The 17,407-nt window shown below is 33.1% G+C and overlaps 2 protein-coding genes and 1 pseudogene across 2 annotated transcripts; 1 reads left to right on the top strand and 2 right to left on the bottom strand.

Annotated features, from left to right (window-relative positions):
- Window positions 1–8,220: 8,220 nt before the first annotated feature.
- On the bottom strand, window positions 8,221–8,928 carry LOC105126452 (60S ribosomal protein L26-1). The gene has a single exon (XM_011027323.1). It carries the CDS (start codon window positions 8,844–8,846, stop codon window positions 8,406–8,408), a length of 441 nt encoding a protein of 146 aa, XP_011025625.1. The 5' UTR covers window positions 8,847–8,928; the 3' UTR covers window positions 8,221–8,405.
- A 2,380-nt stretch (window positions 8,929–11,308) lies between these two features.
- Window positions 11,309–14,211, top strand: LOC105126451 (uncharacterized). Its single transcript, XM_011027322.1, has 6 exons — window positions 11,309–11,630; window positions 11,886–12,209; window positions 12,299–12,348; window positions 12,796–12,864; window positions 13,567–13,699; window positions 13,906–14,211. The coding sequence occupies exons 1-6, from the start codon at window positions 11,522–11,524 to the stop codon at window positions 13,920–13,922; spliced, it is 702 nt and encodes a 233-aa protein (XP_011025624.1). The 5' UTR covers window positions 11,309–11,521; the 3' UTR covers window positions 13,923–14,211.
- A 1,650-nt stretch (window positions 14,212–15,861) lies between these two features.
- Window positions 15,862–17,407, bottom strand: part of LOC105126482 (pentatricopeptide repeat-containing protein At4g39620, chloroplastic-like) — a 6,006-nt pseudogene continuing 4,460 nt past the window's right edge.

The following is a 17,407-nucleotide window of genomic DNA, read 5'->3' as shown; positions in this document are numbered from 1 at the left end:
CATCATCTGATGTTATTCGTGTTGCCCTTACTGTTCTCTGTAGTACTTTTGTCATGCATTTTAACCCTCAAATTGTGCTATCAAGAACAAGTTAACATTTGTTGCCAAGCGCCTCTAGATTAATTGTTTTCTACCTTGATTTGATTGGTTCTCTCCATTGCTTAGGTTTCCACAGGTTACAGGTGATAGCCATGCATTTTTCTTAGTAAAGGGTTGAATGTTTTGCCTCGTACATTGTTTTCTTTTTATTGAATTCCTGTTGACATTAAGATATTTCACTCGGGGGCTGTCGTGCCGTGGATGCCCGAATTTCCCTCCATACCACCTTATCGGTGATGGTTACGAAGACTTGCATGCTCACCTTTGACTTGTAATATGGTCGTGGGTCCATAGATTTCCAAATCATTCGGCATTGTCTCACTTAATTCTGATGTCTTACGGTTCTTTGCTAACATTAATCACAACTTGTTTCTGTTGTGTAATAGAAATGTATAATTTTTTTTTATTTGATGATATAAGGGTATCTTCAAATAAGTTTGTGCTTCTCCCCGTGTCATAGTTTGTGTGAAGCGTGAACAACTATTTCTTTTAATGTGTGGGTCGGCAAAATAGATTTATTGCGTTCTCTTTATTCCATCACAAATCTCGCTTTGCTATTGGATATTTTTCCCATTTGCTTGCATGGACAGCAAATGAGGGGACCACACATCCCTCTCGGTTTCTTTTGTGTCATGTTGTTTGTCCTAAATTATTGGTGCAAGGCAATGAATCAAGAAACGGGAAAGTTGGGCTCGACATGCAAGGCTTTTTTTATAAATAGTGATGAAGCTGTATCAACTTCACACTGGATTGGGTTTTCTTGGCTGCATTTTGGCTTAAGGTGATTGGGCGGTTTTTCTCTGAGTTAGGTTATTCTTGCAAAAACAAGTTAATTATGGTTTAAATCAGTAAATATGGAAGGAGAAAATAATATATAAAAAAGAAAAACTTAGGGAATGCGTGAATGTACTGGTGTGGAGTCCTTGAATGAATTCGAATAGATTGAACTTGAATAGATTGAACTTGAATGCTTTGCTTGGTTAATTTATAATTCTTTATCATGTCATCTTACTTCATGAATATTGATATTGCAAATACTTATGGTGAATATTGATATTGCAAATACTTATGGTGCATGGAGTTTGTAATGAGTTATTAGTGATTGTACTATTAATCAAAAGTTTAGTGCTCGCTATTGATTGTAGTGTTTTGTATAAAGAATTTAGTATATGCTAACAACCCCAGTGAGTAATTTAAGGGTACGTAAAGTATGCTTTAATGAACGGTGTAAGATGTTGCTCTGATCTCTTAAAATTCAAAAAACATGTTGAAGTGTGTGTCTAAGTAGTATTAATGATTTGAGGCTAAAAAATATCACAATCAGCCTGTCGAGCTCAAAAGATGTTAGGCTAGGGTTTTTGATCATTTGAGGTTGGCCCACACTACTAAGGTATTTGGTTATTCAGGCATGGCTCGAAAAGAGGAGGACTTCTAGTAGTTGGAGAGTGACCTGAATGACCAATGGTTTCTTTCTTTGTTTTTTTTCCAAACTTCTGGCTTCATCAAATAGCATTGCCTTTCATAATCCAGGAAGAAAATGTTATCTTTGCCTTGATGGGTTTACATAGAATGGTTTTGTTGGTTGGTCAATTTTGGCAAGGCTTTCATTCACTGTTGACATGAGCACGTACCAACATTTCCAAAGGCAAAAACATATATATCCACCTTTTATTGCTTCCACCATAGTTGTTAAGAATGTCGTTCTAGAGTTCATTAATAACGGGCCTCACCCAACATAACTTGTTCAACAATAATGCAGTGTAAAAATAGAAAAAAAATCTTTACATAACAAAAGTAACAAGAATTTTCTGGTGGTTTGGTTCCAAGCTGTAAAATATTTGTAGGTTTCATGTGGATTTCACATGATAAAACTCATGAGAGTTGGAATCACAACTTGTATACTATTATGGCTGCTTGCGTAAGGTTTTTTTTATTTGTTTTTGTCACTTTCATGGTTAGGCTCGCATGCAATGTTTAGTTAAAGGAGTCCTAAACTTGTACAAATGCAATAGAACTAGTAACAATTAAGTAGAAGAATTCCATACATCCAATAATACATGATAACATAGAATCTTTTCTCTAATTTTCTTCTATAAAAAAGTATTAGCAGACCATCACACATTTTTGATGCTGAGCTGCAACATACTTCACACATTTTTCTTTTGTTGTTTTCTTCTTGAGAAATTGTTTAGATTTTAGACTGTAACTTTCATATGGATATTGACAAGTTTTGAAGGTTTTCCATTTTTAGTACCATGTTCCAAGTAAAATATAATGAATGAATGCATTTTAAAAGTAAACAAACAAAAAAATCAAATGTAATTTATTTTATCATTATTAGGGGGGCTTTATACTTGTAAGAACCAATGATTTTCTTGTGATAGAGTTCAATTTAAAGTAAAAAATAGAAGTTATCATGATTAGAATATTAGACTGATAAGAAACTCTTGATCACGTGATCAAATAATCTCTAAATAAATAAATAATAATTTAAAAAGTTAAAAATCAAATTTGATAGAATTTTGATCTAGAAGTAATTCTGCACCTAAAAACCAAAGGTATTGGAAAGAGAATTGGATCTAGAGATAACCTTATATCTAAGAATTCTAAATATGCGAATGATACCACAAAGCTATTTAATTTTTGATAAGTTAGTGTGCGATCTTTATCACTGCAAATAAAGATTGTTTTGCCATAAACAAACAAAAAGAAAACTCATGTATATTCTTCAATTTCCTGATGAAAAGATATAATATAATATTTTCTAACTAACCCCAATAGACCCCTTTTAGGTTGCATGTTAATAAGGTTAAACTAGTAATCAACTAATATAAATCTAATAATGAAATAAACCCCTAAATAATATCTAATGATCTAAAACAAACTTAAATTAAAAATAATTATTCAACATTAAATAAATAAATAAAATAGGATAATAAAAAAAAGTTTTCATGTTAAAATTCTTCAATGTAGTCTGAATCTCTAATTTTCATATAATCTTAGTAGATTTTCAATGCTGACTTTAAACATGTTGTTTTTTTCTTGTCTGTATGAATTATTAGGCTTACAATATATAATTAAAAAACTTGAGATGTCTAGTTTTCATTACAACTTAAATTGTGACTAAATTCTACATATAGCTCTATATAGTCCTAAATAGTACACAAAGATTTAGTATTGGTCCTACCAAATCCACTTTACCTTTTTCTTCCATTCTAAATAAACTTTTGAATTATTCTTCCCTTGAAAAACCAACATTTTTAATTTAATTGTACCAAAATCTTTACCTCACTCAGAATTATGGTCCTAGTACCTATAATTATCCATCTAGCTAAAATTATCACCATATTTTCCCCTTTCAAACTAATAATTTTGGTGATGTCCAAAACATTCTTTATGTTTCAGGGTCACTTCTTCAAAATTAACATCACTCATGTCCGCATTATCAGCCACAAACTCATCTACATTAGTGTTAACTCGTCGAATAGCCTGCCTAACATTAAATTATGTTCTCTCAAGCCTAATTTGAATCCTACCATGATTATTAACATGTTGTCTTTCTAACCTATCCAACCCATCCTCAAATTTATTGGTCATTTGATCCATCCGCTGAACCGTAATACATAAATGAGTTACAATTTAATTATCTCCTCTCTATAGTGCCATGTTGTTGTTTACCTTCGATATCTTTGAATATGAAAATTGGTTAGTTGACAAGAAATATATCTTCTTCATCCATTCCTTCATATGTTTATACTCCTTTTATATTTCACTTAAATATAGGCTTTTTATTCAAATATGCTAGTTACACTTTTTTTTTCTTTTATTGTCACACCTTTCTTTAACTCTTGCAGAACTGAAATCAAAACCAAATATAATAGTCGTAATAGTGTATCCAAATATGTGTGAATGACTTAATAAGTAATAAAATATAAAAATAAACAAAGATGAAACTATGATTACAATTTCATGAGTAACAAGTGAATTTATATTAAAAATAGATATTTTTAAAGATACAAAAGAAAAAAGATGCAAAGGTTATATTAAAAAAATAAACCTAAATATATCAATTATGATATTATTATATTGTTATAATTGAAAAATAACAATAGCAAAACAAGTTTGACTTATAGACACGAATTAGACTCATTATAACAAGTTCTAATCTCAAATTTAATTCCTATAGTAATCGAACTTCAAATGACCTCAAATTTTAAATGGGATGCGATGCGATGAGAACCTTAAAACCCAATATAGAAAAGTTTAGAATGTTCTGAATTTATTTGACTTGAAATTCCTTTTTGATGCAAATCTAACCTATTATGATAAGTTTTAATCCCAATCTTGGTTACTATAGCAAATGATCTCTAAATGAGCTTAAATTTTATATGAGGTGTGATTATGAATCTTAGAATCAATATATAAAATCTTAGAATTTTTTGAATTGGTTTGGTCCAAGTTCTCCTTTGTTAACAAAAATGACTTTTGAAAGTTTGTTTTTTTTTTTTTTAACTCTTTGTGCTATTGATATATTTTGAGATAGAAACAAACTAAAATAATATCATTTTTTAAGAATCCCTAGATGCAAACTACTAAACTCTGGACACAAAATAATCAAAAATCGAATAAAAGACAACTAAAGTTAAGGAAGCCAAAACTAACAAGAAAAAAAAATAAAGGATAGAACCTGAGTTTAAGAGCCTAGCTCTGATACCAACTAATGTAAATCTTTTGATTATGTGGTCAAGCAACCCCCAACGAGGTAGATAAAAATTCAGAAAGTTGACAATAAAGTTTGATAAAACCTTGACCTAGAGGTAATCCTATGCCTAAAAACCAAAGGTATTAGAAAAAGACTTGTATCTAAAGATAATGTTATATCTAAGAATTCTAAGTATGTGAATGATGCCACAAAGTTAGTTAATCTTCAATAAGTTAATGTATGATCTTCGTCTCTACAAAAAAATATTGTTATGCTAAAAAAAAAACTTACATTTATTCTCCAACTTACTGCTGAAATTTACAGCTAAAAAAACATAATATAGTCTCCTCTAACTAACCCTAATGAACTATTTTTGGGTTGTAAGCTAATAGGCTTAAACTATAAATCAACTAACATAAATCCAATAATAAAATAAACCCTTAAACAATTTTTAATGGTCCAAAACAAACCCAAATTAAAAAAAATTATCTAAAATTAATTAATTAATTAAATATAATAATAAAAACAAATTCTTTATGCTAAGATTCCTTTATGTAGCCAAAATCTCTAATTTTCGCACAATTTTGATAGATTTTTAGTGTTGACTTTAAACACGTTGTTCTCTCTTGTCTAGATAAATTAGTAAGCTTATCATAAATGATTGGAAAGCTTGGCATGTATAGTTTGTATCACAACTTGAATCAAAGCTAAATTACACTTGTAGCCGCAGATATATCTTAAACAGTATACAAAGTTATAGTCTGATATATTTGATAAGATTTATCTGTAACTTTGAATCTTTAAAATAACATATTCCTAAACTTCATTTGACCTCAAAATTTACCAAAATATGATTTCATGTGTCTAATATCTTTATGTAAAATTTCAGTTTATTTTAATGTATTATTTAAGAGATATGCATGACTTTAAAAAATTGATCAACATATATTTTAATACCATATTTAAAACTGGCTTGGAGTTAAAGGATTAGAATATTTGATGTAAGTATTTCTTTAGCTGAATGAATCAACTATCCTAGATTTTATCATAATATAAATTACAATTATTTTTGTTTTTTATCAATTAAAAATAAAATATCAAACACTTCTTATAAACTTTTATGAAAACTATATTCCAATTTGACTGAAATGCTGGAGTCAAGCAATGACTTGAATCACCAAAAGGAGGTTATTATCTAGTAAAGCGCAATAGAAGCACGGGCTCTGATCGCAAGTGCTCTCGGCTTGCTCCACATCCAAAACGTTGCCTCTACCTACTAGACTTCGTTGAGAAGAAAAGATGAGCTAAAATAAATGAAACATATACTATTCATTTTATACCAATTTTATAAGACAGGAAGTCCATGTAGACTTTAACTTGGATTATAATGCTCTCAATACATGTATTTATACTAACATAGAGATAATTCTAGAGATTTAAAGAATAACTATATCATAAATAAATCGTACAGAATGAAAAGTACAAATTGAATTTAAACTTTAAAATTAATTCCAACAGCTCAATAATCTAATTGTAATTGTTGTTGCTGTTGCTAGGTTGGAAATGGAGGCTTAAATAAGTAAATTAGTAGGAATTACCAAAGGTTGACTTTTTTTAGAGGAAAAGGCCACAGGTTGGGAACCTTGATGCGTTCAGATTCCAGTCCCCTGATTTAGAAAGAAATGAGCTATGTTTAAATTGTGACTTGATTGTTATAAAATACATAAAGGAATACAAGATATATTTTACAAGGATATCATAAAGGCTTTGGTTGATCGATCAAGGATTAGCATGGTTTTGATGGATTGAAATGTTTTGCTGAAAATGGAGGTGAAATCGGTGCAGGCCTTTGCAAGTCTCCAAGATTAAGCATTTGTCGTAACCGGAAGTTATTGTGCTGATACATGGTGAAAGGCGGGGAAGGGAGAAATAAATGAAAAACTACTCCAAAGCTGAAAGCAGACGGAGATAAAATTCACTTCTCCGTCGCAGCAGGATTTTATGTGTATCCCTCGATTACTACGCTCATTTTATGGGAATCATGGAAAACTTCAAATAATTGTGTGCTATCTTGATGTTCTAGTTAACTAGAAAGCTATATATATTGCCTTCAGTGGAACCCTAACCCTGACATGAATATCATTGCACGTTAACTGGCCTCGGCAAAGCTCTCCATTCATCGCTCGTCTAGAATATCATCACCATTAACATCAAGAATCTCAAACAAGAGGGACACGCATCTGATTTACCAAACAATTTTCGTACTACAGATATAAACCCAAATCAGAACTAATACAAATGACTAGAAAAGCTGCAACAAAGCATGAACAAATATGCCTAAAGTTTACATGCAGGCACAATTGCAATCAATCCTAGGTCATTTATGTCAAAGGTGTTCTTCAAAGACAAACAACTGTGTTTCCAATAGTCAATGAACTATACTGATACCATCAAATGTAAAGAAACATGGTAAGATAATTGAAAGGGGATATATTTCTTGTCAGTAAAATGCTCACAGTAAGTTTAAGTTATAGGGTACAAACAACAACTGTCTAGGATCACAAATATCGTTTCTGTATACTTACAAAGATTCATTTAAAAATCACTACAAAGATCTACAAATCCACTCATGATATAGTAAACAATTAGATGAAAAAATATATAAATCACCAAGCCTGCACATGCAAAAGCTACCATATCATGTGCAATTCAAGGTTTTCATGATCTATACTAGATGAAAAAAATCAACAATGATGATGGCTTAGTAAGGTAAAAAGACTCTCAATCCCACAATCATAAGAGAATCCAACTATGCAATCATGAAGACGTCCCATAAGCAATATGCACTCGTAAATTACATACATTGGAATCATGTTTGTAGCATCCAATTAATTCTTACTCAAACAATCACAAACTACATATTTGAGACTGGCATATTAATTCTACTGCATTCTTAAAACCGCAATGTGCCATTCTAATTTTAGCCTAAGCTACTACATTTCCAAATATATTCCCATGTTTATATGTTAAACTTAAGAATTACACAGTGAAGACCACCAATTAGACAAAAACGTTTATAGAACAAACCTAGACCCAACCAAGTACCAATTCCTAACCAAATTGAATAACCTAATTAAAAACAAATCACTGTCCCAGCACCCTACCAAATTCCTAGGCCTATCCCTGCTTGCATTCAGAGCAACTACCTAGTTCCAATTCCAATCTAAACCCATAAATGATAGACAAAAAATCCTACTAATGTTTCAACCAATTAGACTCGAAAGCATACACAATAACATAACCCAGCTACTTAAGCCACTAACCCCCAGCTACCCAGTTCTGGTCTAAACCTACAGGATCCAAACAAACACAGTCCCAATTACACTTTCAGCAGTAAAAAAATTAAAAAAAGACAACAATAAGAGTATCAGTAACAAAGCCTCAACAGAAAGTAACAAAATCCAGGTCACAGTAGAAACCTTAAAGTCTCCAAGCATTAACAAAAAAGATAGCATACTAGCAGTATCGAGAAAATAGCTAAATCATTCAAAACCTCGTCCTTGTAAACACAAACCAACTAAATATTTCATTTCAGGCATACCAATTAGTCCACATTCTGCATGATGTCCTCAGCAGTGAACTTAGTGCCCTTCTCTTTATCTCCAACAGCGCGTCCCTTTGCCTTGCGATCCAACAAAGACTTCCTATCCTTATCAAGCCTCAACTTGGTAATAACAACCTTGGACGGGTTGATACCGACATTAACTGTAGACCCATTCACCTTCTCACGTGTAATCCTCTCGATGTGGATTACCCACTTTCTGCGATAAACTTGAACCACCTTGCCCTCACGTCCTTTATAAGTCCCACGAACAACCTGGACTTCATCGTCCTTGCGGATAGGCATGGATCGGACGTTGTACTTCTGGCGGAGATCGGTGGACAGTGGGGCGCTCATTAGGATCCTGCGCAAGGAGGAGGGCGCCGAGAAGTGGGCCTTCCGATTCTTGCGCCTAGAGGAGGAGACTCTAGGGTTGTACTTCATGGTGACGGTTGTTGTGGCTACTGCAGCTGCGGGGGTCAGGGGTTTTTTGGGAGAGGGGCGCTGCGGAGACGAAATTGGTAACGGAAACTGAAGGCATTTATAAAGGGTGAAAGGATGTGAGGGACTAGGGTTTTAAGTTTATGGTGGGCTCCAGGGTGGGCCTGATTCTGTGTAATTGGGCTGGAATTTGATTTGATTTTATGCCCTTTAAGTTGGGTTGTTTTAGTTTTCTTTTTCCAATTTTACCACTAAATTATTTACAAAATAATTGATTTGTTGGTTTTCTTTTTTCTGGTACAAATACTTGAGTCAACACTAGTCTTATTAACATTTTAATTTAATTTTAAATATAATAAAATAATGCATTTATATTATAAATAAATTTTTAAATATCATGATTCTTTTTAATTACACAAGCAAAAAACAAAAAAAAAATTATAAATCAATAAACCAATAAAGAATTGTTAATTTTAATAAAATACTAAAATAAAAGATATTTTTCTAGATATATATACAAATATTAAACCCTACTTTTTAATCTTGAAGTTTTTTTATTTCATCTTCAAAATTATTTTTTTTCTAAGAATAAATGATTTTTATTTTTATAAATGCATCAAACAAATGTAATTTATTTATATAAAATATAAAAGAAAAAAAGTTTTAGATAAATTGCATTAAACTCTTTGAAAATTTATATAAAAAATAACAACTATTTAAAAATTTAATCTAATCTAAACAAGTTTAAAAAATAGGAGAGATGATATTAATTAAAAAGGTAAATAAAAAATATAATGAAAAGAAAAATAAAATAAAATAAGGAATGGTATTAATTAAAATTAAAAAACATAAAAGAGAACACGCGATAGGGCCTCACAGGTTAGGCCCGTTTATTTGAAGACTGAGGCCGATGCTATCTGATTTGTTACGGTCTTCTGTAATAGGATGATCTTATGTAATAGGATCTTGGACAAGGGGAGCGACTAACAAAATCTTCTTCATGGTTATAGCTAAAAGATCATCCAAGTATTTACCCTCTTAACAAAATCTTCTTCATGGTTACAGCTAAAAGATCATCCAAGTATTTACCCTTAATCTCTCTCAAACTCCTGACAAACATTATTCCAGATGATTGTTTCAAGTATTGAAGAATTCAGTATTTAAAAGAAAGAAAATCTTTCGTAGAATCTTGAATAATATTCCTGAGCTCTTGAAGGCATGAACTACAACAAAATTTTTTTTATTGCCAATAACCACAAACTCAACAGTGGCGAAGTTCATGGTTGAAAGAAATCACAAGTAAAAAAATCTGGTCTTAATATTTTCAGGATGTTTGAGAAGCTACTACTTGCAGTATCAAATGGTCGCATCAAGTTTTGCTAGAGATAATTTGGAAAGATCTGAAATTAAAAAGAAAAGAGTAAGAAATTGAGATTGTTTGCTGCTATTTTTTTTTTCTACAACAGGTTGTTGCATGTCTAACTATTTCTGCTACTCTTTTCTCCATGTTATTTTTCTCTTTTGCATTGCTAGAAAAATACGGTGCAAAATGGTTATGATAATCATGTTTTTAGCAAGAACAATCCTCAAAACAATCAAGCATGATGAAGAATCATGTCATGTTATTAAACAATGTGATTTTCACAACATTATTTTGATTTGCCGCTGTTTATTTGTTTTTCTTTTTACATTAGGTTGCTGCAAATTTGCCAATTTCTTTATAGGAGAAACATGCATTTTCACCCCACTTTACTTTACTTTAATTAAAATTATGCTTTTATACATATTTGCTAAATCTGTGTTGATTTTCTCATTTACATGGGACTGTTTTGCTTTACAAAATATCATGCATTCATCTAGCTGGGAACCAGAAAGAACCCGTCCAAAATGAACCACACATCAAAACCCACCCACAATTAGCAGCACCCTCGATGCCAAAAGGATGATGTACAGCGATAAATGCACAATAATGGCTGCTACCTCAAATTGCCACAGTAACACATTACACACCAACTCTAGTTCTTCTTCTTCTTCTTTTTTTTTTTTAATTAACAGGAGGGTTTACATCAACTTGCAGGTTATATAAATCTTTAATAGCACTATAAAAAACTCTCAGTAGCTAACCACACTAGTTTTTATTAGAGAAGAAACAAGACCACACTTGTAAATTTGAGGAAAAAACAACCAATTGAGAACCATTTGAAACCTCATCTCAAGTGGATGTCAATGCAGAGAACAAGTGCCCCCATCAACCAAGAAGGCAGACGAGAAGATATCAAGCCACTGTTCAAATCGACAATGTTTCTAGTTTCTAGTTTTTTTTTTTTGTTTTTTTTTGTTGTTCGTTGTTTACACACACATATATATATAAAACAATAATGGGATTGAATTCGAGAAGGCAAGTTTAGTTGGGTCACACAAACAAAATTCTGTGATGATGGGCTTAGATTAATGGGCCGCGTGTATTTGCCATGGATGATCTTGTGCTTTTCTGTTTAGGGCTTCTATTCCCTCTCTCCTTTTTAACGAAACAAGATCTGAATTTCCGAAACGGATAAAAAAATGCATTGCCATTTCAAAATCAACAGATCCTTTGTGGTTTTGTTCCTTCACATTTTCTCAAATTGATTGCTTAATTCCTACTGTATTATGCTTCTTTAAGATCTGTTTGGCTCAAAATGGCTAGAGGGAGAGTGAAAAAGATTGTCAAAGAATCTGCCTCGAGTAAACAAGAGAACCAGCCCCAGGTTGAAGAACCCGAACAATTCCCATTAATTGACCAAGCAGGTACTTTTTTTTTCAAGTTTCTGCTTCTTTGATTCTTTTTTTTTCAGTTTTCAAGTAAATTAGCGGTGAATGGAGGGAAAGGAAATTGGGTTTCGCTGGAGATTATGAACCCATTTTTTCATTTTCTTCTCGGGTTGATTTTTACTTAGTTAGCTATTTTTTAAGCAGTCAGTCGTATCTGAATTATAAAACAAAAAACGTAGGTTTTTTATTTATTTTCCTGGGGTTAAATTTGGGTTTATCTGTTTTGTGCAGTGGAGCGTCAAATTGCGGCAATTAGGGCAATGCGTGATGTGGGAATCGAGCATTTGCTAACAGAATTGCGGTTGCTGCGATCGTACTTTACTAAGGAACAGCTGAAAACACCTGTTTTGCAGTTTTTTAAAGAAAACCTGCCCAACTTGTCTATTGAAAGAAATGAGGAAAATGGAGAGTTTCTTGTGAAATTTAATGAAAATGTTGATGGTTTTTCAGATGGGGGAAACATGAATGCTTCTCTCTTACGTCGTTTGTCCATGGCTTATCCTAGTTGTTCTGCTAACTTATCTGTTGGTCATTTTGGATTATCAAGCGTTGCAGGTAAAACAAAAAAATGGAGAATGGAGATGGGAATTTGTTTTTATAGAAGTTAGTCGCATATCTGACATGGGTTGCTTGATTGGTGGCAGTGAAAACAAGCATATTTGGCGCAGCTGATCATTTGCAGATGACGGACCTTGTATGTTTCATATAATTTTATGTTTCACTTTATGACACTAGAATGGCAACATAGTTTTTTTTACAACCATTCGATTCCTTATTTGAAGGGTGTGAAGAGTTATCTTTCCTCATATTTGTTGCATTTGCAATGGTAGGAAGGTTTTCTTATCATTAAAACAAGTTTACTGGTTGATGTGTGTTGTTTGAAGATGAAAAGTCTGTAGTTTGAACCTTATGAGCACGCTCCTTGAACGGTGAAGAAATTAAAAATTTCTAACCTTCTCTTTCCTTATTTTTCATTTACCCAAAAAAGTCCATTTTTTCAGATATAGCTAAACATGTTTCTTTATGCATTAAGCTTTTGTAAAGGCATGCATTTTTAGGCCATCCAAACACCTCCTGGTGTTAATGATTAAGGCAAACTTCCATTCTTTGTTATACGTCAATTAACATTTCTTTTTCATAGGTTTTGGAGGGTCAATCTGATTCTCAGATGCTTCGGATGCATGATGGTGATGGTCTCCAAACTCCTGGGGTTAGTAGCTTCTCCACGATCTTTAACTGATTTTCATCCTCTTGTTTTTCCTTCTATTAAGTTGTGTGAGAAACATAAATGATCAATTGGAAGACATGACTATCCTTGTAGGTTCTATAAATTTCTTTAGCTTCTCTTACAGTAATGTATTGCAAGCTGCAAGCTGTATTTGAGTGGCTTGTCTGTCACCCAAGCATTTTTCCAGAACCACCATGCTGTCCATTGCCTAGAGTGTTTTATTGAATGTTGTGATGAAAAAACTCTTGGAGCAGTCAAGAGCATTGATAAAATTATTAATTAGTGGTTGGAAGTTTAGATAATTGTTTATCAAATCAAATTGCCTTTGGCAATTGAGTCCTTCATGACATATAGCCTGCAACCCTATTCAGGTGGAAATATTTGGAATCATTAGGAAAGCATGTTTCTGTTGCACAAAAGTCTTCATGAAAGCCTTTTCCTGTGGATGATGTTTTCAGTGGGCTGCTAGGCAGCTCCATTGCTATGAATTGACTGATCCTGGGCATGTCTCATGAGCTCTTTTTTTAAGGTTCTAATGAATATCACATTGAAACTTAAGGAGTTTTATTCTCTTTTTGCATCTATGTGATCTGATGTTGCATCCAGATGGCAATTCAATTTGCCTTCTTAAATTTTAATCACCAAAAAAGTCCAGTGTCTGACATGCCTTCATTGATGATGCAGGTCAGCAGTCAGAGACTGTCCATTGGCATGACACCAAGAACTCTAAGACTTCCCAAACCTGGTGAAATGCTTCTCTCTGTGCGGGGCTCACCTCTTGGTGTCTACAAGGAAGATAACATGGAAGCCATACATGGTATGCTTTTAATGGAAAAGTATTTTCAATGCCTTTGCAATGTTTGATTTACATACTGCATGGATGAGTGGATGAGCATGCCCTTTATTATGTCATACTTTTGAAAGTTGTTCAAGTCTGAAAACTCTTAATAAACGATTTGTCCTTGTTTCCCTTGTATTATATATGTCATACTTTGATTCTGATGGACAAAATGCTGATTGCAGAGTCAGACGAGGATTGACAGGATTTATACCATCCAATTAGTCATTGTTTAGGAGATGCAGCACTCACTGACCCTATCGGTTCTAAAGTATTCTGTACTTGTACAAGCTTAGTGTACTATGTATGTTCGTGGTTATTCTTAGTAGAAAAGTAGTCTCGCCTGTTGACAATCTGCCGTGCAAATTTCTCACTTAAATGGGCCTCAGTTACAAGATGCGGACCCATTTATTCCAAATTAATCTGCTAGGATTCAATGGAACGACGGCAGTTGATTTCTTTTGGATGTGGGCATTGAATTGGTATTTTGACAACACCTTGATCATGAGCTAACATCCCAGACGTGCTAGCTTCATTAGATGTGATGGCTCTTTCTTCTTTTCTGGTATCATTTGTTATCTGTGTACAGCTTTGCAGCGGAAACCCAGAATAATATCTCGTTATTATAGCCATGATTAAACTGTGTCAAACTGCTTTTCGGCCGACACTACAGCACCCAATTGGCAGCACCATCACCACTTGCTGTTGTCATAAGTGGTTTGACAGTTCAGTTGATGGATTTCTTTCTCTGCCAAGGGAATGAAAACAGCAATCGAATGGTCCAAGTCCGGTCTTTGTGGTGAAGGCTAAAACAGTTGCTGTCATGTAATAGCTGCAATTTGCCATGAACCATCAATGAAGAAAAAACATGGGTATCTAATTTAAACTTCGCCTTTACAATGCTATTTTATATATAAAAAAGATTGTACAGTACTATCTTGTCTTGCATCAAAAAAATAAAAACAATACTACCGTGTCAATTGTGGAAAGACAGTCCCCATGTTCAAGGTTTCCTCACAATGATCGAGTAGATATCGAAGGACCAGTATAATCCTAGCTTGACAGCCGTTTTCCCCTTTCTTCCCCTCCCCTTGTAGCCCCAAGCTACCTCATGTGTTAAAGTGAGAAAGTAGCACAGAAAGTTACATCAAGGATCTCAGGAGGGCTCGCCTTTATCACGTCAAGTGTTGTATAATTTAGCGTGCTGGGGGGGAGATGCCTGCGACATCCTAAGGAATTCTACTTCTAAAATTCTCTATTTTGGGTCAAAAAAGCAAGCATATTAGCTTGCAGTGTACCAAAAATACTTTGAAATGCATATAAGCCTTCAGCAAACAATGAATTTTAGAGCATGTTCAAAATTATTTGAAAAGGAGGAAAAAAGAAATTTGTTCTATGCATTTGGGCTGCTAGAAGAAAACAAAACAACCAAAAAAAAATCAAGCAGGAAAGGATATGATTGCTACTGGATTTTTACTTATCTACATTATGAATATACTAATCAAAACACCAGAACCATTCCAGCCACAGAAATTTGCTGAAATATGATTTATCTGGCTTGGTTTTTTAGGTAGCAAAAGGAAGGAGAAGCAGCATTAAATCTTGCATGTAAATTGGTCAGGTCCATAGCTAGAATGTCACGTTTAAGCCAACAAGCAATCTTACCACTGAAACAAAGAAAAAAAGGCTGGTTAAGCTGCTGACACAACCGCTTAGGTTTGGCGACAAGGATAATTTTCTTTATCCATAAAGAATGTAACTAGTTTTACTACTACAACCGTGCTTTATTAGGTCGCTGATGCCGAATATCTGTAAACCTAAGTTGAAATGCAGACAGAGAAGATACACCCAAAAAGCTGGTGCAGCAAGTAGTACATTCAAGATATCTTGAGGCATACTGAATTTGAAAATAAAAGTAAATATAGTGAAGGATGTTGATTTTCAAGAAACAAAGCAAGAAGAACAGCAAGACTATGATCAGGAGGCTAAAAGGACAACAGAATACATACCATGCTGTGTGCTGTCAAAATCATTTCAGCAGTCTACCAATCAGGGACTAAATTAGCCAACTGTTCCATTGTGATATGAACTTTACAAAATCCTTCCGGGCTGGAAAAGACCAGAAAAAATCATGAAACAAACTACCAATCATTCTGCCAAATTCATGGCATCGTTATGTGCACTGCTTGAACCCTTGAGAGGAATGGCAGAATCCGGACTTGCCACTGAAGAATTGGAAGCTCCGAAAGCATCCAAGGAGGACTTCTTATTACGGATGATGCCATCTTTATCCATATGCTTTAGCAACTTTTGCACAAGCTCCTTCATGTTAGCTTTTGTGTATTCCCTGTAAGGATGTTTATATGTCGATGAATTTGGAAGCAACCCTACACCATGTGCATTTTCAAGAAGTATATGTGCTTCCATGTGCAAACCATTCATACAGTAAACGTTAAGCATGACAACTACGGAGGAAACTTTGATCTCCTTACCTGATTCAATCATATTATCAAATATATCTCTGGCATTAGAAACAGTCACAGATTCCATACACCATGATGAGACTCTCGTATGTAATGAAGCCCGGTGTGCATCTCATATTAGATCTTCTTGAAAACACTCTCTGCTTTATCTTTCAGCCGCGCCTTCCCATAATTTACTATCATAGAATTGAATGCAGGCGAAGTTGGTTTTCCTTGGACCTAGCAAACTCCTAAACACTTGTTCCATCTTCTCAAATATTGCTTCTTCCCATATGAATCAATCAGCAAATTAAAAGTAATAATGTCAAGCTTACATTGATAACTTTTCATGCGAGAAAGTACATATTCCATTTCTCAGATAATCCCATTTTCCCCACATGCATCCATCACACAATTACATGTGTATATATCAGGCGAAACAACATCAAGATCTTTAAATAAAGCATTAACTTGAATTATATTTCGAGCTTGAAATATTATAAGTCACAACATTGGGTTGGCACCATTCAATGCCTTTCATCTTCCCAAAGTACACAAGAGCTTTAGTCGGTGGCGGAGCTAGGATAATTTACCGACTCAAAACTAATGTAACAAGATATATAATTTTTTTCTTCTAATCTACGATGCATAAGTTGTAAACACAAAAGACTGCATGATTTAATTTTGTGCAAATAACTTACTATAAATATAAAACAATCTTTGTACGCGGGAAGAGGGTGATAGCAATACCAAATAGAATCAAAATTATAAAATAAATTGTATCTTTATGATACATTCATTATTTTAATTTTATTGGTCTTCATACCTATAAAAAATAAATATACAAAGTTTATGAAAAACATTAGCCAAAACAAAATATTATTTATGTTTGATAAATTTTTAAATAAAGTAAAATAACAAAAAAATAATAATAAAAAAAGATTCTTACATATTTATTTTAATTATGCTCGTTATTTTTTCATAGAATATAAATTATCGATTATAATATCTATCATGAATCTTTCTATAATTTTTTTATATAAATAATCAAATAATCTATAAAAAATTATCCTCCATCTGATTATGAATTTTTATTTTAACAATTTTCATTGCAAAAAAACTCATTCAATAGTTGTCATAATATATCGAATCAATTTGTTAGATAATGGATAAATTGATGATTTTCTAGTTTTTACCAATCCTTAGCATAATTCAATAATTGATA

The sequence above is a fragment of the Populus euphratica genome, unplaced genomic scaffold, assembly GCF_000495115.2.
Source record: "Populus euphratica unplaced genomic scaffold, PopEup_1.0 scaffold78.1, whole genome shotgun sequence".
Classification (NCBI taxonomy): Eukaryota; Viridiplantae; Streptophyta; class Magnoliopsida; order Malpighiales; family Salicaceae; genus Populus; species Populus euphratica.
The sequence above is the reverse complement of the archived record's forward strand: the minus strand, read 5'-3'. Positions and strand labels throughout refer to the sequence as shown.